This window comes from Macrosteles quadrilineatus, unplaced genomic scaffold, assembly GCF_028750875.1.
Source record: "Macrosteles quadrilineatus isolate MER2022 unplaced genomic scaffold, UCM_ALF_1.0 Scaffold_9__3_contigs__length_116548681, whole genome shotgun sequence".
Taxonomy (NCBI): domain Eukaryota; kingdom Metazoa; phylum Arthropoda; class Insecta; order Hemiptera; family Cicadellidae; genus Macrosteles; species Macrosteles quadrilineatus.
In genome coordinates, this window is record NW_026542602.1 from 51,864,936 (window position 1) to 51,889,216 (window position 24,281).

Consider the following 24,281-nt stretch of genomic DNA (forward strand, 5'->3'; position numbering starts at 1 on the left):
CGGTTCACTAACTTTAAAATCTTTTCAGTGCATTATGAAAACTCTGCTAATCATGATATTTAATGTTATGTTTGTAAACAACAGAAATATAAACATTGAGGACAACTTTATATAACCTCAAATCATGTGTTCTAATTTTGTAACAATTGGAAGGCTATTTCCACAGTATGATGAAAATAGTTGTTCATCACACGGAGCAAAAGTGTCTTTTTGGTACATATTTAAAACATGATTGCGCACCAAAAAGAGCCACTTTTGCTCCTAGTGATGAAAACGGCTATAAAAACCTTATACAAGGTTATAAAAACCTTGTATAAACTATAGCCATGACTATTATAAGAAAATGTTGGCTGCAAACAGTTGCAGTTTTTGTATCTAGGAATAGTTGCAAATAGTTAGGAAACACATTATATTTTTTTGTTGCCTTCATTCTTGAGCAAAGAGGTTTGTATTCACCCCAATGCAATAGAAACCTTAGGGTCGAGAACAAAGGCAACAAAAAAGGTAATTATAATTCAAGTTCTTGAAACTGGTAGGTACACAAAGTTAGAAAACAGTTTAGAAAGAGGTTCAATACGGGACTGTTTGTAATAAAGATCTCCAACTAGCTCCCGTCAGTTGCATGATAACTTGGCATTTTCTTTCTCCTTTGTCTCCCTGTGCAGGAAACATTTTGTAACAATTACAAAGAAAAAAACAACTTATTTCATAATTTAGTGAAAATGCAACAAGTTAAAGGTCTTATATAAATATAGAAGTAAAGAAATTTTTCAATTTCAATAAATTCTATAAAAATTGCCACAATGTGCTTTCCAAGATGATTTACATTCTGTCAGTCTTTGTCTGTACCAAATCTATCTTCATTCTACGCTCGTCCTTCACTCTTCTTCTTAAACTACGCACTTTGCTGTGTCAAGATCGTCTACCTCTTAGAGTCTTCAATATAGATACCAACAGAGAACAAACATTGTTTTTGCAAACTATTTACAAAAGATGTTTTTCACTGTGGATTTACTGGGTATTTTTTTCAATATTTAAATTAAATTACCCAAATTAAGATCGTATAATTAAATTATTTAAATTATAGTAGAGTATTTTAATTGCTCAGTTATAATTTTTACTTACCATGGATACTTTTGTTGAATTTCTATTATAGCCAGGCCCATGGATGACTTCCTGTAGTCTTTCCAATGCATCTTTACCTGTCAGATTCTGCAGCATAAAATAGCATCTCATTGTAAAGTATGAACGTAAACTGTTATCACCACTAATCAGAAAGGAGTGTAACTACTCGTATTGTTTTTTTTTTTTATTTAATTATTTAATCTTCATCTATTCATACTGCAATTGGTTTTATATTACCTGTCGTCAGTTCCAAATTACAGTTCCCACTACAATGAATTTTAATTAATATCCAGAGCGATAAAAGGACAGATACATTTGGCAATAAAATTAAACCAGCTATATTTACAACAAAACCCACTGGTGATGAATTTAGTTTACTATTCAAAAGTTTTCCCAGTTGAAGATCAGAAAACAACAGCTAGTAGTAGTAGAAACCTTAAACACCTCCCACTTGAGAAATATTATTATATAAAAAAATTACATACTTCTAGCTCCAACAAAAAAGCTGCTGAACACAAAGGATAACAAATAACAATTGAGGGTAATCAATTATAATCACAGGCCAGAGAAAGGGCAAGCTGTTCCCCTGAGGACGACAAACTTCAGTCCCCGAGGTCCCAGGTTCAAATCCAGCCAATCACCAATGGATTTCATCAAAGTGATAATACTTCAATCTTCAAGCCTAGAATGTGAAAACAATCCTGGGCTAAAGCCTAGCGTCGAAGGATGTGAGTGGACGAAAAAATCACTGGGCAGGAAAAAAAACCCTCGGAATTACTTACTTGCATCTCACAGGAGAGAACCTTGCTGGGTACCTCATCTCCCATCTCTTCGAACTCCTTCTCCGTCAAGTTGAGGTGGTTCTCGTCCAACATGACCTCGTGCAAGTGTATAGTCTCGGAGTGGACTACATCCTTGACTGGGACTATTGTGGATCTTGACATGTCACTGAACGACTTTCCTCCTGCCTCGTTCTCCCTCTAAACCCCCGTACATACATTTGTTGTTTTAATAATGTTTCTTGTGTTTCCGCTGAATTCTTTGGTCTTTCGGTGAGAGCTGTGTCAAATCGGTATTTGCAGTATTTACAAAACCAATAGCTTCACCAATTCTAGGATGCCTATTATAGAATGGGGGAAACATATGGTTTTGTAAATAGCCATTTAACGCAGATCTCACTGTAAGACCGAGAATTTAGTGATGACACCGGATGCTACAATCTAAGATTTTTAAGTTTTTTCTAAAAAAAAATAATCAAACTTCAAAGCTGTTTTATGTTTAAGTCTTACAATGAGACCTATGGTAATAGCTCATTCCCTATGGAGCACTTTCTAATAACACAAAAACTATGAAAAACTGTTGTAGAAGTTTTTAATGGTAACGGGTAGTGCATTATTCTCTGATATAATTATTTTACTCTCGAATTACAGTCCTACTTTGTTATGAAGAATTGCAATATTTATCAATGTAGGTGTTTGCCAAGTACTGTAGTTAGTTACTGTATTTTCACATAATTTAATCACTTATACTAATTGTACTTTTTCAGCTTCAACACATTTATATAGATTTGTAATACTTTACGTCATTTACATTAGTTTTAAACCATTATAGTAATGATGCTGAATATTTAGAACATATTCGGTATGCACACTTACTTTTTCAATCCACTTTTTCATCGGCACCACTAGTACTTCTCTCTTTTTAGCAAGCTGTAACATGCAAATACATGAGAATTAAGGGACCTTATTGTTCATCAGTACTGTTTATGATCGGATTAGTTACAATAAAATAAAATCTAACAATTTGACCGACAAGTCAACTTATGATTTATACAGTTTTCCTGGAATTTTGAAGCACATAATCTGAGGACTTTTTAATCTGCTCTCCGAGGGTCTTTATTCAAGACTGCATAAACAACAGACATATAATGGGTAATTTTATTCAAGAGAATATGCCTGTCCAATCGGCACAACAGCTACGAGCTAATGATACAAAGATACTAAAGGTTCACGAATGGAATCCCTTGCTAGACATTACTTCTGGACAACTTAACCATGACTCAGTGACTCTTACATTACTGGTGATATTATCCGTACAAGGCTTGGGAGAGTTGCACAGTTGAGACTTGCTGGGCATTTCTCCGCAGCACTCACTCGGCTCCGTGATGATCTCCTCGTCATCGGTCAGCGTCGGACTCTCCTTCACACACTCCACCAGCCTCGTACGAGTCCCGGATCTGAACAGACAGCCCGAGCACGGACCCCACTTCCACACCTTCCATCTGGGAAATGCAAAAAATACAAAAACCTATATTATTCAACTAGATGTTTTATTTTATTTTTATTTTTTTTTTTTTTTTGCCTCCTGATAACAATTTAAATTATTACTAGACGTTAAAATACCCTAATACGTCAATTTGATCAATGTCACCGATGAGCACAGACCGGTTTCAATCCAGCAATGAGGTCATCCTCAGGCGAGGAAAGACCTAAATCACTACAAAGAGGTTGTCAGAAAGTCTAAAAATACGTAACGAAGAACACTTAAACACCTTTTTGTTAAGTAATGTGTAATTTTTATGTTAATTTAAAAAAATGTGTTAAGTTTTCTTCTTTGCGTACGGTATTTTAAAACTTTTTGACGACCTCTTTGTAGTGAATTATGTCTTTCTTTGCCTGAGGTTTGGTTGAAACCGGTCGCCGCTCATTGGTGACGTTGATTACATTGACGGATTAAGGTATTTGGAGGTTTAAATAGAGAACATCATGCAATTTATACAATGTAGAAGTCTTAAATTCTTCATTGTAATTTGGACTACATTTTGGATGGTATATTAATCTATACAGCGTGTCCTAAAAGTAAAAGCCAATTCACAGGAAATCTTTCTATGAATCAATAAAAGAAAATCTTTTATCTAGATCTTGTTTGATAGGAAATTTTAAAAGTCAAACAAAAGCGTTTTTGACATTTTTTAATAAAATCCTATCCTATAACATACGTAGTTCCAAAGAGTAAGGAAAATTATCACCTTGTGCGACAAGGCTGGTCATTACAGGCTCTCGCTCTGGGTTCAGACTTGGGCTTGTCCTTACAATATGAATCTTTAACTTTTCCATCTCGCTCTTCCACACAGATTTGTTTCATAAGCTGTAAATAGATAATGCTCATCTTTTGTTAATTGGAACATCCTTAGAATACTAAACAAAACAATAATAAACAAATTGTTTTGCACTAATTCTGATTTTATAATGTATGTAGAAAGACTCTGTTGATAAGAAAGTGGTTTTAGGAATCTTAATTACACCGATTGTTACTTAGCTAATATTCAGCATTTCTATTTAATTAGTTCAATCATTTTGATTCTTGTTGTCCAAATCTATTTTGGAGGAAAAAAGTTTAGAAAAGGCTTATAATTATTCAAACATGACTATTAAAGGTGTGTTTTACTAGCTAGAGTTTCTCGAAACAACTGTTCACTCTAGGGTCAGATATTTACAGGGGTTTTCTTAGCTGCTGAATTCGGCAGGTCCTAAAAAAACGAAGGTTGTGCAAGATTTACAATGCCACAGCCATTTTCAGCAGCCAAATTCGGTAGCTAGGAAAACCCTCCTTTACACAATTGATTTACAGAAATAAATTATTTTGTAAGGTCAATTTTGTTTCTAAATTAGATCTGTGGTAAGTTTCCCTTACAAAAGGCAACTTTTTTTTCAATAATTCCCCCTTCAAACAATCATTTAAAAATTGCCATGTGTATTGCGATTGTGTTTATTTTAAATTGAATCCATGGTATATAGTACTTACTTTTATTTATTTTCTCATCAAAAGTCATTGCATGTGTTTAAGAATTTAAATCCTCATACATGACATTTCTGCTACTAACAAATTCTGTTATCAATTGTAGTTCTGGTGCAGAGGGTAACAGTTAAATGAGGTTCCACTGTAGTTACGAAAACACAAACACTTGTGATTATCTATACCAAAATACTCTGAACAAGTCTACACAACTGACCTGTGTGCCTCCCCCACATCGTGCTGAACAAGGACCCCAATCCGCAAACTCCCAGTGGTACTTGGGAGAGTAAGTTGGTTTCTCCGATGGAATCGAAAAGGAGTATTTCATCCCTGGATTAGTATCCTCAAAGAAGACCCCCTGAAGTAGAATTTATTTTGTTAGAACAGTAGGTGAAGAATCAAATCTCTGAAATCTCAACACTTTTTATCAAAACTGTGCTTAAATTACGTTAGTAAATAAGTCCTTAGAGTGTAGGTTTTCCCCATAAAGCTTGTCGGGGGTTCAAGAGACTGTTGTGTCTAAAGACGAGAGGAATTAGAAGATTCCCAAGAAAAAGGAACAAATAAATGAGGTTTTTTCTAGGGAACCTCCACAGGAATATCCTTGCAGACAATATCCTCAACCGAGCTTGTTCTAAGATAGCTTGTTCTAAGGCACGGCAGGTATCTAAAGTCTTCATCTGTAGAATTTCTATGTCCTCGGTCTCGGCACCAGCAGAGAATATGTCAGGATGAAAGGAATTAGATTCATAGTTGTGAGCCGATGCTTCACTGATCAGTGTAGTTTTCGACGATACGCCGCAGGAATTGATGCCATGTTCCGCGATCTCAGTGACTACCGCAATAACGGTCAACAGATGTTATACATGAGTTTTTATAATGAAGTTTATTGTAGAAATTTTCAATATAGATTGATCGTCCACATGAAAAAGTTTGTTAGGTAAATTAAAAATGAGTCTAATGTCTACCAAAAACGAATTGACTAAAACTAAATTAATCGTGGCCATACTGAAAATATTTGTAGGCTTATAGGTTTTTTTAACCTCTTGAACAAATCAAAGACCTCGAGCAATGCTTGGTCCCCTGGTACTCATTATTGAATTCCTTATGGTCTTAACAAAAATTGTGGATAAAACATTTTATGTTTGTTAGTTTACCCATAAAACAAGTGGTTCAACAATAGGTCCTTTTATGTGGATTTCACCTTTTTCTTTTTCTGGCTTTTCATGAACTCCTTTTACTCCTCCAAAATCATATTCTCCTTCCAAATATTCAGTGCTGCAATAATTCAAAATTTGAACATAACTATGATACTGTGGTTATAAAAACAGAGCGTTATGAGATTTTTTCAAAAATATTGGTTTTATTTAATTTTTACCTTTAAAACACGAGATTGTTCAATTTTTATAGGAACAAAATTTGTATGTTGAAATTAGTTATGTTAATTTAGTATGTTGAAGCGTAATTGTACGCAAAGGTTACAGAGAAAATTTAAAAAACTGTACATATCTGAAATTCCCATGGGAGAAAAGTTAACTGTTGTAGTTTGCTAGGTTATGGATATAAACAAATTTGGCATTTTTTTAAAATTTTATACTAAGCTATTAGCATTAAAAAAAAATGACTTTTGTCTTTCCTTGTGGCAGTAAATAAGTACACGTGTCCTAATGTCATTTAAATAGGGAACAAATTTGATATGTTTAAGGAAATATTTTGGTGAAAATCCAATCAGTGGAATGGAAATTTGCCTGCGGTTTTGCTGCAAAAGGGGTATATTTTTGTTTTGTTTTACTAACTTTGTACGTTTTTCTGATGGGTAATGGTCGTCAAAGGTTTTTTTGCTTGGTTCTTGATGATTACATAAAATTTTGAATACACCGGAGATTGCTATGTTAAGCATCTCCGTAATAGTGATTACATTTTCTGCTAACACATTTTTTCTGTTCTTCCAGGATCACAGAACATAATTACCAGCATATCAGTGTTTGTTTATATTAAAATAAACTTTATTCGTTACAAATGTTAAAATCGGATTTCACTTACTATCCTCCGTTTACGTAAAATGTTTTATTGTCTATTGCCGAGACAGCAATCATGTTCCCTGTTGGCTTTAACTCTTCAAAGTGAATATTTCTTGCTCCAGGGGGGACTACAACTAACTCAGCATAACCTGGTGAAGAGAATGAAAATATTAGGTAGGTGCATATACAAGTTAATCTATAAAAAATGTACTATATTTATTGACTCATGGACAACAAATAATTTAGTATTTACAATTAGAATGATACTATGTGAAAATTGGTGTTGAGAATGAATACTTAATATCTCAAAATCAAATTTCAACTTTCATTTCGCTGTTTGCAGAATGATTAGATTTGTTCAAACCAACAAACCTTTTTTAAGCATTTTTAAAAATTAATCTGTTGAGACTGCAATCAATGCAGAAATAATATATTTATTATTTGGCAGATTCTAAATTAATTATTTATATTGTGAAAACCAAAAACACACAAAAAACATACAGTATTTGGTTGTTGAGTACATTTAAACTGTCATTTTTGTTGCTTTAACCATGAATATTTTTCAGGTGATAATGAAAATCACAAATAAACAGTTCAATCAGGTTGTACCACCCACCTTTCTTCGGGATAGTTTTGATTGTTTGATCAACAATGGTGCAAAGAGTTCCATCTCCTTCACAGTCCCCGCAAACATCTTCTACAGCATCAGAGAAGAGTTTCCAGTCACATCCGACAGCCTGAACCAAAATAGTTAATGAAATGAAGATAAACCTATTACGCATGTCTTTCTGTCAGACGAGCTCTGGTGTAACTTACACCCTTGCAAACCCTGTTTTACAGGTGGGGAGGGGGGGGGGAATTACAGACAACCTTAAAACTTGTAAAATTGTGTTCTAAATAGTACATATTAGAGGTGTGCGTGCTGGAGCTGATCCCAGCCTTAAAACCCTAGAGATCGAATACCAAGTCATAAAATCAAGTTCAAGCCGAGTTTTTACAGCATATCAAGATCGTATGATTTAAATCTCACGCTTTTCTGATGGAGGACGACAATAAAGAGAAGATGATGATGTCTACATGACATGATCACAGAATACGTCTAAGATCTTGCCACAACCACTGGCAGATGATAATGTCCACATGATTGTAGTGGAGTCCAGGATTTTTCTACAATTACAGAAGACAATAGTGGTTTTTCCAGGATCGCGGAAGACGTAGATGATGTCCATACGACCAAGGGAACTGATCACAATACTACTGTGATAACATAGTGATGAATTTAGTGATGCACCAAATTTAAGATTACAAAATTTGATACTTCTTTTCTAAATACATCATAACATTAAATTGTATTTTGAACAGAAGATTTGTGACAATTTAATTTATACTATGTGGTACTAAGTCAAATTAATTATTTTAAAAAGCTTGGCTTGAAAAAAACTCAAGCTTTATCCAAAACATCAGTTTCATTAAGATTCTGAGGTTTGCACACTTCTAGTACATACATAATTCTCTTTTAAATGTGTATTCTATTATTATTACTAGCCCACCAGTTAACAGCGGAAGTCTTTGTAGTTTATTAGCGGCGTTTTAATTTGTTTTCCAGAAGTATTTACCTGGCTGGAAGAAAAACACTAATGCAAGTCACTTAGTTTATAATTTCTAATTCATCATCATTGTACATTTTTCCTCTGAAGAAGCCTGTATGGGGTGAAATATCAAGTTTATTGTGTGTTGAACTTTCTTTCTGCTCTCAACTTCCTGAAACTTTTTTCTTTGTAGGTTAGTTGTTTATCCATTTCTTCTTCCTTAATGTATTAATTTATAGTTTAAAGTATGTTATGTACCAAACAAGAGCCTTGAACACAAGTGTCCTTGGTGCCACGTTTACATCGAGTCCCGTCTTTAACTCTGGGAGCGAGCTTGGTGAATACGTTCTGCTCGTTGATACAGTACAAGGCACAGGGATTTGCTGGAAATAAAAAAAGTATTTACAAATACAATAACTTATACAGCAAATTCAAGATTTAGAATCAAGTGTTGCAGTAAAACCCCTCTCAACCGCATCTGGTTAAACCAAAACCATAATAAAATATCCAAACAATTTGAAAATCACCTAGGCAATAAAAATTGCCAATGAGGTTCGGTAGTTGGCTAACAGAATGAAATGGAGCAAGACGACACAGATCTCTTACTGTGATAAAGATGAAGTTTTATCAATTTTCAATTATTTTAAGAAATATATTTTGTTTATTTAGTTGTACATTTGAAGATGACACAAATTATTATAACGTAAACTGTTGAACATCTCTTTGAACCTAGCCTTTAAATTTAAACCATTGATTAACTGTTAAACTGTCATCTTAAACTACCTCGCTCCCTTTATTTTATCAGAGTTTTACTGTATCTATTGGGGTTGAACAAAAATAATAAACATAATTAGTAAGATTGGTAATCAACAAAAACATATAACTTACGATCTGAGTCTGGTGGATCAAATGGTTTCCAAGTATGTATCAATCCCTGATATGCTTTATCATCAAACTCAGAGCATTGTGTTGCTTTGAATGCAGGCCCTGGAGGACAGTCCTTAGAAGGAAATAATAGATGCAATAATGAATTAGTTTAAACTCTACTTAAAATTTTATTATTTGCCTAAAATTAAAACATTCATTCTAGTAGTGAATATCAGGATTAAAATGTCTAAACAATAAGATTATCAGGATTGCAAAAAAAAATAAAATTAAAAATCTAATTTGTAATTTGAAAAATCTTCCAAAGCATCCATTTCTTCGTTCTATCTTCTCTAAGCAATGGTTTACGGTATGACAATGACGATGTTCAAGGGAAATGACTCCAAATCTACCTTTTACCTTCCTTTTTAGATATGCACTAAATATCAACAGGTTCTCCTCACTCCTTAACGGCTATAAGTCACTGAAGTGTGGAGCCTCCAGCAACAAGGTTGCAAATAAATAAAGTCACAGTGACCTGACAGCAGTAGTTGCGGAGCTTCGGTCGCCAAGTTATACCTGTGTATTGCACATTGCGTATTCATGCCGCTGGCCGAGGCAGTAGCGTCCCTTGTGCTGCGGCTGTGGGTTGTCACACTTCCGTTCCCTCACGGACACTCCTCCGCCACAGCTGCGGGAACACTCGCTCCATCCCTTCCACTCTCCCCACTCTCCGTTGACTGCTGCCAGTCGCTGTCCCTGAGCCACACACTCCTTGTTGAAACACCACTGCAATGAGAAACATACTCAGAATAATGATTAACAACTTATTTTTGATTATTTTTTACCTTATTTCTGATATTCTTTACCTTGTTTGGGCCGCAGTTTGTTCCTTCCGCAGGTGGATCTCCCAGAGACATCGTAGAAGCTGCGTCTCTCGTCTTACACCACAACTGGCTACACATCTTGTCCTGAGGACAAAATCATCTCTCAAAATTTTTTTGTTCTATATTATCCGTCATTTAAATATATTTGGTCTTAATTGAGTAAAAAGTTGTGTTTGAACCTATCCCTATACACAATACCTTAGTATATATCTTATCACCTGAAAACTCTTTTTGACAAGAGCTCAAGTAACATACAAATATTTGGTTGAGCCAGGGTTGAAAAGAGACTTTTGCCATGTTTTATTAATATTTTTTGTAATATACTATTTGTTTAGGTAACTAATTTACAAATAGAAAGTGTCTTGTATTTGTACCATTATGAATTAGCTACCAAAATGGTTTCCATCGTAGTTTGTTAAGATAAACCCACATTTGTTAACGTTAATAGATATAGTAGAAAAATAGAGTAGATAAATAGTCAATACTATTACTTAAATACCAGTATAATGTCTCCGACGCAATAATGAATGAAAATTCCTAACAGCAAAGCAGTAGTATTTGCGGTTTAGTACATAAATGTTTATACTGTATAACACAAGTGATTACCCCTCCTTGGTCGTAATGCATGTAGTCTGGCCCGAACAGGAAGGTACATTGTTCATCAGCATTGTAGAATGCTCCGGGCGGCATCTCGTCCAAGGGGAATGCATGGTCCTTGGGCTCGTCCAGCATACACTCTCCCATCTGGGAGCTGGAGAAAAGTTGAGTACTTGTTAACTATGTAACGACATATACTCAGTTCTAATGAGTGAATCTGTAGAAGTAAAATAGTTTTCATTTTTTAAACTCTACACAACAATTAATTTGCATCAATACACAGTTGATATACACAATATATCTCCAGCAGAAAAGAAATAACTTGAACTTGGGGAACCTCATTCTGTCAATATTGGTCATTCTCACCACTTACGAAGGAGTCAAAATCTTTTTGGTTCACAACGGGCCAAGACCCATTGATCATTGGGCTTATCTTAAATGCTCATGATTAAGAACCAGCTGATATTAAGGTTTAGTTACAAAACTGTCATGTCATCTGTTAAACACTCATCACCCTAAAATACGCACCCTGCTGTTTTAGTATTATAAAAATCTAATCCAAACCAGTTCTAAAAATGTTCTTTTTTACATAGAATAATTCGTTCAAACAGTAAAACCCGTTATAAATATAATTCTCATACTACGTCCAAAAGTGATGTATAAAAATGTTCACAAATCAAACACACTACTTTTAGCTTTGCAATGAATTTACTTAAATCAAAGTGGAGTGAAATAGTTGTCGAAGGTTGTAACGTATACTCGGTATGAATTATTAGATTTAACGCATTGATTAGACATTTTGTTAGATTTGTTGTAAAAGTATACACACTCAAAGAGTCCAGTGATGAAGCCTCGGGAGCAAGAAGACCAAGCACTGGTAGCGCCAGTCACAGTCGGGTTCATGACCGTAGAGTCACCGCCCGGCGCCACCGCCTCACAACCACTCTCATCCGGCGCATCGTGAGTACAACCCAGTCTGTAGACAATCATAAGCACCAGTGAGCTTAATTGTTTGGTTATAAACTTGATTAATGCCAATGTATATTGTTGAAGTGGGCACCATAACGTCGCAAAACGTTATCTTTATCACAACAATTCTAAATTCACAAGAGTAAATAAATTTATTCCACATCAGTGATAAATGATATACAGTTTATATACTTAATGTATTGATATATATTATATTGGGAAAACAAACAATACTTGGTTTTGTATTAACTATAAACCAATTATAACCACAATAAGCTAACAATATTTTGTAGAGCATATACCGATAATCATAATCATATTGTGTTTATTCTTTGTGTACAAGGAATGGTACAATTTGTTACACTAATGGTATTGAATCTAATCATGTATTCAATTTCCTAAAGGTCTCATATAATTCATCATCATTATCAATTACCGTGGGTAATTCATATACAGTATCAACTTGTATTTATATTTCACAATTTAAATTTATTACTATCTTTAATTTAAACATTGGTTTTCATGTAGTTAATAAGGAGTATAATAGCATTTTGTATATTTATTTGTGAAATTTTACCATTATGTTAAACTTAAAATCATACAACAAAATATTTAAATTAATCTACACTTTGAGTATGACATGGTTTTAACAAGAGAAATGCTGTGATAGCTAAGAGATGACCTTTTAAACTCTTTTAAGACATCATCACTCTCACCCTTCCTCCCAATGACTTAAAAACATGTTCTGTATAATATCTCACGTGTGACCAAGCTCGTGCGCTGTGGTGACTCCTAGTATCAGCCCTGCGTCCTCGTTGATGCAGCAGTTCTGCGTGTCCGAGCAGGCAGAGCCCAGGTTGGCCAACCCGAGCAGTGAACACGAGTTGTCCTCCTCTGAGCAGATGTCGTACCTACACTGTCAGTCTGTATCAATACAACATGATAGCAACAGTTGTGGAAGGGTGTGGCCAGGTTGGCTAGTCAGCAATCACTTAGGGCCACTAAACAACCTCTGAAACTCTGATTTGTTTTTACTAGTGATTAATAAATAATGCCTACTAATTCTTAAAAAGACAACAATAATATCTTTGCGATATAGAAGGATGTTAAATTTTTCCAAAATGACAGGAGATGATGATGATGTCTTTGTGGTTGCAGTGGATGTACCTACTATCGTTACTATCCTGCGTGGGGACATCATTATCACCACCCGCCATGATATCCTTGATAGCGGCGAATTTAAGAACATCTTCCACAATCGCAAAGACATCATCATTGTGTCCCGTTATTGCATCAAAATTAGTAACATCATAATTGCAAAGACACCATCATCGACTCTCGTGATCGTGATAATATTCCCTGAGATTGGAAGCCATCATTATCGTATCCCACAATTGTTGTAAAATTGAGAAAATCAAATTTGATCGCGGTGACATAATCATGAATCCCCTGTTGATTGTGGAAAATTTGTTTAAATCTCCCTTAATAACGAAGACAATATCGTTGTATCCTCAATGATCTCACAAAATTGTTGATATATATCCGTCATGATGGCAAATGTAATTATCGATTCCTGCTATTTAGACAAAGATCAATGTCATCATAATGAAATTTTAGTACATGAAATATGCCGAAGGTACATGAAATAAGTCATTCAAGGGCTAGAGTCCCGGGGCCCTCGGTGATTGCCCACTAGCAAGTTTGGCCAGACTACTCTTGAGTGAATGCAAACCAATAAATGTAAACTATATAAATAAAAAAATATAATTTATCATTCCAAACAGGTGTTTATTGCTAAATCTTTTATTGCTAATTCACAATAATTATTGCAATAACTAATATTCGTTACTGTATGCACAAACAATTTTAATTTTTGCCAAAAATTATAAGATAGGTATTGTAAATATTATGAATGTAACATTTATTTAACACTACTCAATAGGGAAGTATTTTTCACAATGATTAGGCCTACCTGGTAAACAATACTGCAATGTCATGATGGTTAGGATGGTTGTGGTCCTTAGGGTTCATCTTATTCTGCCACTTACAGAAGCTACTCAGCGTGTTTTCACCTCTTGTATTGATTTCCAGGTCTAGCTGAAACATAAAACATTCAAGATCCATCTATACAACTACAGGGTGGCCGAAAAGTCCCTTTACACAATATTGCAGTACATATTACACTGTTTAAACGTGACTGATCAGCAAATATTCATTACTTGAGTAGTAGGGGAACAGTGGGGGTAGAGAATAAGGCCTCACCTTCCTTCTCAACCATCGCGACAGCCCTAGGACGCGGTGACACCCAGTAGAGAGTAAGGGCGTTTGCACGAGTCACCCCGGAAATGCTGAAATAAAAGAGCCAACGAACTTGGCGTCGAGTCAAGCTTTGCCGAGACAATGGAGGTATGCATGCCGATGTTTTGGACTAAAATGTTGTTTACTGGTGTAGTCTACAATAAATTTCAGATTAAAATAGATTTCTATGATTTTAATCAGGTGTAGTCTACAATAAATTTCAGATTAAAATAGATTTCTATGATTTTAATCAACACCAATTGAGTTTACCTTTAGTGTACAGGGACTTTTCGGCCACCCCGTATATATTTAACTCCACAAAACTGACTGTCCTTGACTATTCAGTTGTATGCAAATAAAATGGTAGATATTGGAAGGGGTCTCATTTTAAATAACTATGACTAATATTTTGGGGGATACTACTTTATCATTATTTATAATCATGAAAAAAAAAACTAAATATACAAGAATAACCTTGTAAAAGAAATAATTTGTGATTCAAATTAATCCAAAATACAATACTGTGTAAAAATATTGAAAAATATGAGACTTCTTTATTTATAGTTATATCAAGTAACTAACTGTCATACCTCATTCTCTTGTTTTTCAAGGTAAACAATCCTGACAATTGTAATGTCAATGAGATTTCCAATGCTGGCATCGTGATAAAAATCTGAGACCTGAAACATAGCAAAATATATGTCGGTTTTGACACTCGATCGTCATGCAATATAACATACTCAACCTGTACAATTTTACTGTGAAACTATCCCTTTCTGACAAACAGTGAAAATACCCAGAGTCGATGTTAAAGAAGGCAATAGCCGTTATCGCGTCAAAATCCTTAACCCTCTTGCGGAGGTTTTTTTCATCATCTCCAGCGATCATGGAAACTTGTCACCGTTTCCCACGGTCTCGGCAAAATCTTGTATGTCTTCCGAGGTCTTGAAGTCATCAACATCGTCTCCCGTGGTCACGGAAAACAACGTCACCGCTTTACGCGATCTCGCTAAAATATTGTACATCTTCCGAGGTCTTGAATTCATCATCAACGTCTCCTGCGGTCACGGAAAAACATCATACCAAAACTCAACAATGCTGGTATGATTTTCTGTCAATTGTTTAAGCCCATACTATTTAAAAAATTGCATTTAAGAATAACCAAATGTAATATAACATTCACCATGTTCATGATACAGATGATGTATTCTTCGACATCATGGTCTTTGTGAAACATAAGGAACTTCCTGTCAGCCACGACCATAGCCTCGTACCATCGTTGAGTGGTCACTCCGACCTCCGAGCGCTTCTCGAGTGCCTTTGTCTCCAGCATCGAGCGCAGTCTACTACACCACATGGCCCACCAGTCTTCAGGTGCTTTAAAAGTATACATCGGTAGACGTGAAACATATATTTATTGAAATAAACAAGACATTGTTGATTCTAAATTGGTGCCATAAAATTAAGTTCCAAAAGTATAACTTATTTGAAAGCAAAAAAAATTATTGTTGGATTTATTTTAAATGTATATTAACTTGCCCTTTTATTGTAGGCAAATTTGTTAGCCCACTGAAAATGATTCATAAAACAATCATAGTCGGGAAAATTTGTATCAGCAACATAGCTAAAAATTTCAATAGTACCACAACAATAGTACCAATTTCAAATGGTATGTATTTGGCAAAAACTTGATAATTCATTACTGACCTCATTGACAACCCGATACTGTATTTAAGAGACTCGAGTAAACATCACGAAAAGTGTTTTTTTTTTAGGGGTGCTATAAGACAGCAAACACTAAATATACTAACTACATTATATTGTGTTTTGAAAAACCGTAGTCAAAGTTTGATAAACAATAATTATGCCAAACTTGTGTAACAGAAATCTTTAACTTCTGACCTCTCCTATCATTCTTATTTCATTCACTAGTTTAAACTAAAGTGATTTCCATCCGGTTTAGGACTGGGTAATTGACACCTGGCACTCACTCTCAACAGAACAGTCTTAGTAGTACTGAGTGAATTCCAGAACTAAATGGTTGTTTAATCTATCTTTTACCTCCTTTAACATTGCATGTTTTGTTGTGGGAGTTGTCGAGGGATCGTTTGTACACAACGTGGACATGTTCTTCCCCCTCCTCTGGACTATCTCCGTGCACTGGCTCGACAAAAAACAATCCATCCTTGGTGCGTACGTATCCAACCTGTATGAATACAAACGATAACATCATTTACATTCCAGAAAGAAAAGAACCCAGCGTAAAGGTGACATAACTAAAATTAATAAAAACTATCAATGGAAATGATCCCCATAAAGACAGTTGATGTGCGTTTTGGAAGATTCTTCATTGTTGTTTACTTTGCACCCAAGAAAAACTCCTGAATGAGTAAACTATAATCTTAATAAAAATTAAAATCAGATATATTTACAAATGTACTGTTACTGAAAAAGAAAGAAAATCAATGCCCTATGTGATACACAAAACTCATAGTTTAAACAATTAAAAATGAAATTAAATTGAATGAGTACATTAGTACTGGAATGACAGGCTGGGGCCATATCAAATTGTTCCCACCGCTACTACTGGCATAAGTCTGGGACTTATTTTCCAGGCCACTTTACGGGGAAAAACATTCTTCTCAGACTTTGGCCATTTTCAATCCTCTTCTGCATACTTTATATTTCCCTAAACCTGAACAGCACGTCTCGCCTCCCACTACCACCCTGAGCAATTGGGATCTTTGGGATTCCCTCCAACTTTTCCCCTCCTTACTGGAATGAGATTCCCCTACCACCCTGACTGTGCAGCCATGTAGCCTTTCTACTAAAAATCAGAATATTCACTGATAAATCCCAAAATTAGTTTTAATGTAATTGGTTTCCAACATTTACATGCCAGTAAAATACGGTTGAATAAGAAAAATCACCCCAATACTAGGTTTAAAATGGAACTAATGTCATTACATTATGAGATGCGACAATAATATGACTAGTTAGAAGTATCTGTAAGTTGTTTACCAATCCGTCGCAGCCAGACAGAGCGACTCTTGAGCCAGGTTGTCCACGCACAGAGCCTCGGTAATGGCAGAGATGTTTACGTGGCCGTTGGAACGTAGAACCACTCACGTCTCTGCTTCCTCTTCTGGTTTCCACCATCATTCCTGACAAAAAAGATGATGATACAATTGGAAAGACTAAAAACTGTTGTAAAGTCTTCAAAAGCATATAATGATTTTTAAGTTGCTGTCAAAATTGATTGGATACATCTATCACACCTCCCCATCGACACATTATTGAGGATAAAATAGACTATCAGTCTTTGAAGGTCTTTCGAGAATTTCGTGTAGGACCAGGATCATGATATTACAAAAGTTGGATTTTTCAACTTGTTCGAGAGTCTAGGGTACTAGATATGCTTACCTGGCGACGTAACATGAGGGTTAGGTTCCAGCTCTAGGATATGAGGCTGTCCGTTGATGTCCAATCTATAGTAGACTCTTTCACCATCTAGATTGCGCTGTAAACACCCAAAGAATTAAAACGAGTAAAATACTGACAAACTCTATTACATCCATTACTCTATGTTACACAACATTTTTGGAGGATGAAATTCAAAGGTATATATTGATATATAAATTAATACAATTAAGTTTTTTCAGTATAAAAGAATTAGAAACTGACCCAGAAAATTTTGTTTTGCCATATTAATTAATACATTCTAGGGAATATTTTTGATAGGCCTAGTCAAAATTAAAAATTAACTATAAGGAGCTGTGGGTATATAACTGAATTAAAAATGGGACGAGCACTGTGAACAATTACGGCACACAGCTTCTATTGTGTTGATCGTAAGTAGTATTAGTTCACTCTCTATCACTCATGTACTTGTCACACTTGTACTTGTTCACCATGTGTTCACTATCGTTCACCAAGATCTAGGTCGGAAAGAATGATCATTTCCACATCTTTTTTTCACAACCTACCACTATTGAACAATATGCTAGGTATTCTATATGTGTACAGTACACACACATTAGGTACGGTAGCCTATATACCTATTACAAAAGTAGTCTTACCTTTTTCCTCACAGATGGTTCATAGTAATGATTCAAGAAATGTGAATTGAACGATTCGTTTGAGTGAATTTTCTGAGGGACGACTACGTGAAAATCTTTTATATCCCGTGTATAGCGGCCTATAAAAAAATAAATAGAAAGCCTCAACCCTAAGAACAGTTAAAAACACTTCTAAAATTTATGAACAGACCAACGCATACAGTGGATGACTTGTCCAATGTCATGTTGGATTTGTCAATTGGTCTTATGAACTGAAATTATAGTAACCCTCCAAATACTATTAAAGACTGAAGACAGACGAGGTACCATATTTTGTTGTGTATTTGTAATATTGTATATTTTTAGATTTTAATGACGTAGCTTTTCCTAAAAATCTGTAAGAATAAATGGGTAATGTTCGGTAGCAATAAATTAGAAGTACATGTAATAAAATAGGTACCAATTTAGATAGGTACCTACTATTGTACTGCCTTTTGTGTAAATGCTATAAATCAATTAGTTATCAATACATACAAACCATTAACAATTATATTCTACTCGGTACCTACCATGAACAACATGGATTTCAGTTGTGGGTTCAACATTTACAGTACATGAACCAATTAGAAAATTAAAATTAACTAATATTGAAGCATAACAGAGTTGTAAGAAAACTAAGTTCAGCACCATTATTTCAAATTACACTCTTAAAATGTAAACATAAATTGAAAAATTATTAGAATTTATAATTTTTTGAAATTTTAGAACTGTTTTGTTTTGTTTCACAGCTGTAAATTTGATGGTAAGGCTGAATGATCACATGATAGGTAGTTAAAAAGAACAATAGTACATTATCAGACAGCTGAAAAACGTTTGGCAGCACACCTGCGCAAGCTAATATCCAATCAATCAATTGATGTTTTACCAGCGGTTTCATCAAAGATACTAACGAAGAATCAATAATCAAGAATTGTTATATATCAGGTGCTGTAATTGTATTGTTTGTATTTATTATAGATTGTGGTATGATGTATTCATTGTAAATTGCACTAACCGTTGATTATCAAATAAAAAATTGTAATAAACAATACCGGTAACTGGTAACTTAAAGAAATGAAAAACCCTATGAAATGAAGAAAATATCTATAACAGATATTGGGCTATTGTTATATCTTGAAGAAGTGATTGTTGCAATGATTGTGTGCTGTCAGCTGCCATGTTGCCATGGGAATAATTTCTTTGGATTCACGTTTTATTTATTTAGTTCCAGTACCTACAATGGATTAAGTTACCCTGAAAAAAATTGTCCCCACCACAAGGACACTGTTTTTTTAGCAAATTTCTAATATAGGGAATATGCTATTACCGTTGTAGGTCTCATGGTAAGACTTGGACCCGGTACCGATTTACTTTTTCATTTTGATGTCACTAGAAGTCAAAAACACCATCCATTCAAATTCATATATATATATTCATATATTCATAACCTTATATACTGTATATGTCGGTTAGCACATCTATCTATTATATTATTAAAGTGATACAATCAAATTTTAACGGTTAAGGTAATTTACCAAATAAAAATATAGGCATATGGCACATCAAAATGAAGCTTAGAGTATGTAGATTTGCCGAAAAGTATTGATATGGATGAATTTCTTAAGGGCTCTGCCACACAGGCTGATTTCCAAAGGGCTACGCCTGGCATGCTTCTAAAGTTTAGATGATTTAATTTAATTTATTTAATGAAACAGCTGGTCAGTACAATGAACTGGTGTTTGTTTATTTACTCGAAAAACATGTTTGTGGCGCTCTATGTAGATTGAGGAGGGTTATGTTTGGTTTTAAAGAAAGGTTGTATACGTTTTGTAAAGTATTGCTCAAAGTTTCATTTTGTAATTTTTTAAATAAGCTACGTATAAAGAGGCTTGACTAAAATTGAAGAATTATGGTAAAAGATGTCATTCATGAAGCATCAATATGAAGCAATTGATGCTATTGCTACACTAAGGTATGTAGTCATGTTCTTTTGGATCTATTAACATTAAAAGTAGGGGTTTGAAAGTAAGTAGGTTTACACTTTTGTTAACGATTATTCGATATATAGTTGTTTAGTTAGAGGTAAGGTTAATCTAACCTAACCAACCAAACGATATATCAAATTAAACAATCGAATAATCAATATTACTCATTCGGTTGTTTGTGCCAACAGATATGGAAGTGTACCCAAATCAGTTTATATTTTCATACTAAATCATAGAGTTGTTGTATTTTAAAACACACATCGGCACCACTTTAATAACTTTCTGGGTCACATTTTCTTCCCGTTGCAACGCACGGGTATAGCAGCTTGTACTTATTTAATACGCAAGCATGTTTTTTGTGACAATTACTCCTCCTAAACTACTGAACCGATTGACATGTTTTTGGTGTCATTGGAAAGAGCGTAACATGAAGTTGTGCAGGAAACTTTCTTTTTAGGGAAATAATCAGAGAGTGAGGACCTGGGGCCCTTTAAAGTTTCGTATTTCTCCATAAGATTAACATGGGAAACAAAAATTGTTATGTAACTCCAGCTGTTGTCAGAAATTAAAAGTGAGAAGAAAAACATATGTTAATTTTAAACAGTCGATAAGTTTGCTAATTTTACAGTTTGCTACAAACATTTACTGACATGGTTGAAATGAAATATTTACTATTTGAATTCGGGTTGGCGTAAATATTTCAATGGAAAAGCGAGAGAGCCTGGATAAATTAATATATTCTGTTATGTTCATCTTGAATATTTCCATAATCTTTTGATCGAATCTTTTAAAGTGATCAGAAATTATGAACGTTATTCCTTTTAAAACAACGACTCTAATACTTAGAAATTGCTCGAATTCGAGCAACAAGGACACTAGTATATTATATTTCACTGTAAAAAAAACCTGAGTTTATTACTAAATTTAATTCTAAATTTAGTTCTGAGAAATCAAACACAAGATAACATTTTTAGCTTTTTTTATTCATCCCAACGAATTGTTTCTTAAAGTCCATGGTCGTGTATATGGATGTAGCATGGCCGCCTTTAACTCCAGGCCGCGGCCGTCGAAGTGGCAACGTCGCAAGTAGGGTTGTAACAGCTGTGTTTTGTTTTGGGAGAAGCTAATGGTATTTGTGTATTTAAGAAAGCTTGGTTACTGGTCTATGACAATATTGACTTTGCTTGTACAGATACAAATTTTCAATTCATATTTTTTTGGTTTTCAATTCTGTAGGCCTATGTTTTATTTTCAATATTTTAATAAATTTATGTTCATAAATTTTAATTTTAATCAATAAAGTGTGAATAAATGAGCTGATGTCCCCTGTCTGCCATGTTATCTTATGGTCTGACACTAAACAACCCTACTTGCGTCATTGCCAATACTACCAGGCTGCGGCCTGGAGTTGAAGGTGGCCGTGGACATAGTCCTGCTGCCGGTCAAAAATAAAAAGAACAAAAATGATGTGATTATAATTTATAAAAAAAAAATAATTATAAAATACTATAACTAAAATATTAAAACCCTTTCAGACCCAGTACACTCATAAAATATAATTTTCTAATAAATGTCTACATAATAAAGCCAAAATCTAAAAAAAAAAATAAATAATAAAATTAAATTTAAAAAAACACTGCCCAGGCATGTACTGTATATGGAAATATCATTTCTCGGACTTTAAGAGGGTTCTACCACTTCTACCAACCACTACCACAGTAAAATTTTAATTTTGGAGTTTTGAAATAATGGCTCTCTAAAGCCGGAAGGAAACCAGGTTGAGTTTCAGTTTCGAGAACAGACTGAACACCTGGACTATTAGTTCCGATTTCCTCCGATGAAAAGAGAAGTTTAGTAGAGCGCTGATGTTCGTTAAGGAGTCCATTACAGGCGTTAGTGCTTTACCTTGCAATTAATAATATTTATTGCATTTACAGAGCAAGTAATTTGGTAGAAGTGTTTATGGTGAACAATATTAGTTGTTACAGTGATAACAAGTTAATTTGTAGAATGTTTTTATCCCCAAACTAGTAAAATAAGGTGTTCTTTCTTACCCGCCATTTTGTTCAACCAGGAGTGTTTATGGAGAACGGCGAAGATTCAGGTAAACAAAAGTCAATATTTTGGTTTTATCAACAAAATGATTAAGCTCACCGTTACTTTCGTTATTATTTGAATAACTTCGTTGACATTATTAGTGGTTGATTACATTACATTATTTTAATGCGTATTGATAAACGATCTCACAAGAGAAAATACATTCTGTTACGAATGTCAATGTTCGATGAGAAATGTAAAAGCTGATTTATTTATTCGAACCAGTTAGTATAGCCTACATTATTATAATTTTTTCACCTAATAGTCACATGTATACGCAATACATTGACCCATAATAGTGAAAACCACAAGATTTGCAGTTTAATGAAGCGTTGTATTGCCTGAAACATGATTTGTGAAATTTTAATAGCAAGTTTGAAAGGTCAATCTTTGATTCCTGATTGGTGTCTGCTAAAATGGTGACTAGAACCAGAACCTAGCCTAGACCTGTAACTTACTAACTTAGCCTATCAAACAAATAAGTTATTGTTTTCAAATTTGATTCTAGGCCAAATCCATAAATAAGCTAAAGTTAGTGTTAATCGATGAATTTAATTTGATAGGTACCTAACAAAATAATGATTTAGGCTTAACTTAACTTAGTTTAGGCCTACATGTCATTGCTTAAGTAAGTTAGGCCAGTCAAAAAATCCATGCTCTTAGGTCTATAACCTGAGTTAGTGACCATGGGAACGTAGCCTATGGATCTAAATTAAAACCTAATGTATACGTCCTAACTTAAATAACTAGGAACTATAGGCTATAACTTATGGCTGCACTTTACTTGACGTCCTACACTCATTCGAATGAAAATATCGATCAATATATCGATTAATCGATTGCTTCATTCAATATATCGTTTGGTTAGTTGTAAGGTTAACCTAACGATATACACTAACCACGATATATACTAACCAAACGATATATCGAATGAAACAATCGAATTAAAATATCGAATCGAAAAAAACAATTGAATGAGTGTAGGACGTCAAGTAAAGTGCAGCCTAACTTATGGCTATAACCAACTTAATAAGGTTAACTTAAATGCTTTTTGACAAGAACAAAAGGTACCTATAACCGAAGAAAGAATGATATTGTAGCGGAAGCGTGGAGGAATGTAGGTAGTGCTATAACACTCCGTCAGTGACACCATTGAGTTTTACTCCGGGTGCCGTTTTTATAGGTAGAAAAATATATGATATTGCCATCCGGCAACTTTAGGAGTAGGCCTACCATAACAGTAGCTGCCTAGACCTCATGTACACCTTTCTAGGAACCAATTTAAGGACATAATTTTATCTCACACCTCCCCCGCTAAACCTCTATTAAGTTTTATTCAGTTCCGAAGAGCTGCTTAGCAAGGCACCTGGCCATTAAGTGCAACATTTAATTTAGAACGAACTAAGTTTTTAAAGTTACATTCGGGTGGTTTTTTACTAACTTAAATTGAAACAGCCTGGAGGTTAACAACTTAGTTCTAAATCTCAACTTTAAGTTAAGTTACCTTATCCTTATCCAACCTAACTTTCTCAGCACTAAATTAATCTTAATACAGTCACAAATGCGGAACAGCATTAGACCTATCTTCTGGAATCAAGCTCGTGGTCATCAAGCGGAATTTTGAAATGTCATACAGAGGTTAGAGTAGAACAGTGTCATTCCATTACTTAAGTACAATCCATTGCAAAAGATGACAAGTAACTAACTTATTTTTAGCGTCTACGAAGCCATAGGCCTAATCATGCCACTTACTACTCTGCCAGGTTTGCGTTATCATTTCATCTATAGGCTGATCAGCGTAATTACCGTGAATGTTTTGCATTTAAATGCATTTTTAACAATTAACTTTGCCGATCTTCCAAGGTAGCCTAGATGAAAATCAATGTCCTTGTGCCGCTTGATGATGCCTCTTTGCAGAACTGAAACTAGTTGCTTCATCTGCAATTTTATATAAATT

General features: G+C 34.5%; 2 protein-coding genes across 2 annotated transcripts in view; one reads left to right on the plus strand and one right to left on the minus strand.

The window, feature by feature from the left end:
- Window positions 1-570: 570 nt before the first annotated feature.
- Window positions 571-21,655, minus strand: LOC129003434 (A disintegrin and metalloproteinase with thrombospondin motifs 7-like). The gene is made up of 25 exons (XM_054431728.1): window positions 21,598-21,655; window positions 18,225-18,343; window positions 17,569-17,665; window positions 17,167-17,309; window positions 16,207-16,351; window positions 15,329-15,522; window positions 14,736-14,825; window positions 13,820-13,944; window positions 12,609-12,758; window positions 11,708-11,854; window positions 10,888-11,032; window positions 10,264-10,365; window positions 9,974-10,183; window positions 9,419-9,530; window positions 8,789-8,913; window positions 7,558-7,678; window positions 6,964-7,090; window positions 6,078-6,198; window positions 5,138-5,278; window positions 4,154-4,272; window positions 3,199-3,406; window positions 2,781-2,834; window positions 1,908-2,105; window positions 1,126-1,212; window positions 571-657 (listed from the first exon to the last, which is right to left on the minus strand). Exons 1-25 carry the CDS (start codon window positions 21,653-21,655, stop codon window positions 571-573), a joined length of 3,225 nt encoding a protein of 1,074 aa, XP_054287703.1.
- Window positions 21,656-22,099: 444 nt separating this feature from the next.
- LOC129003435 (histone-lysine N-methyltransferase ash1) overlaps window positions 22,100-24,281 on the plus strand; it is a 74,521-nt gene continuing 72,339 nt past the window's right edge. Inside the window, exon 1 of the mRNA XM_054431729.1 lies at window positions 22,100-22,331. The gene's annotated coding sequence lies outside the window, so the exon portion shown is untranslated. The remainder of the gene's footprint in view (window positions 22,332-24,281) is intronic.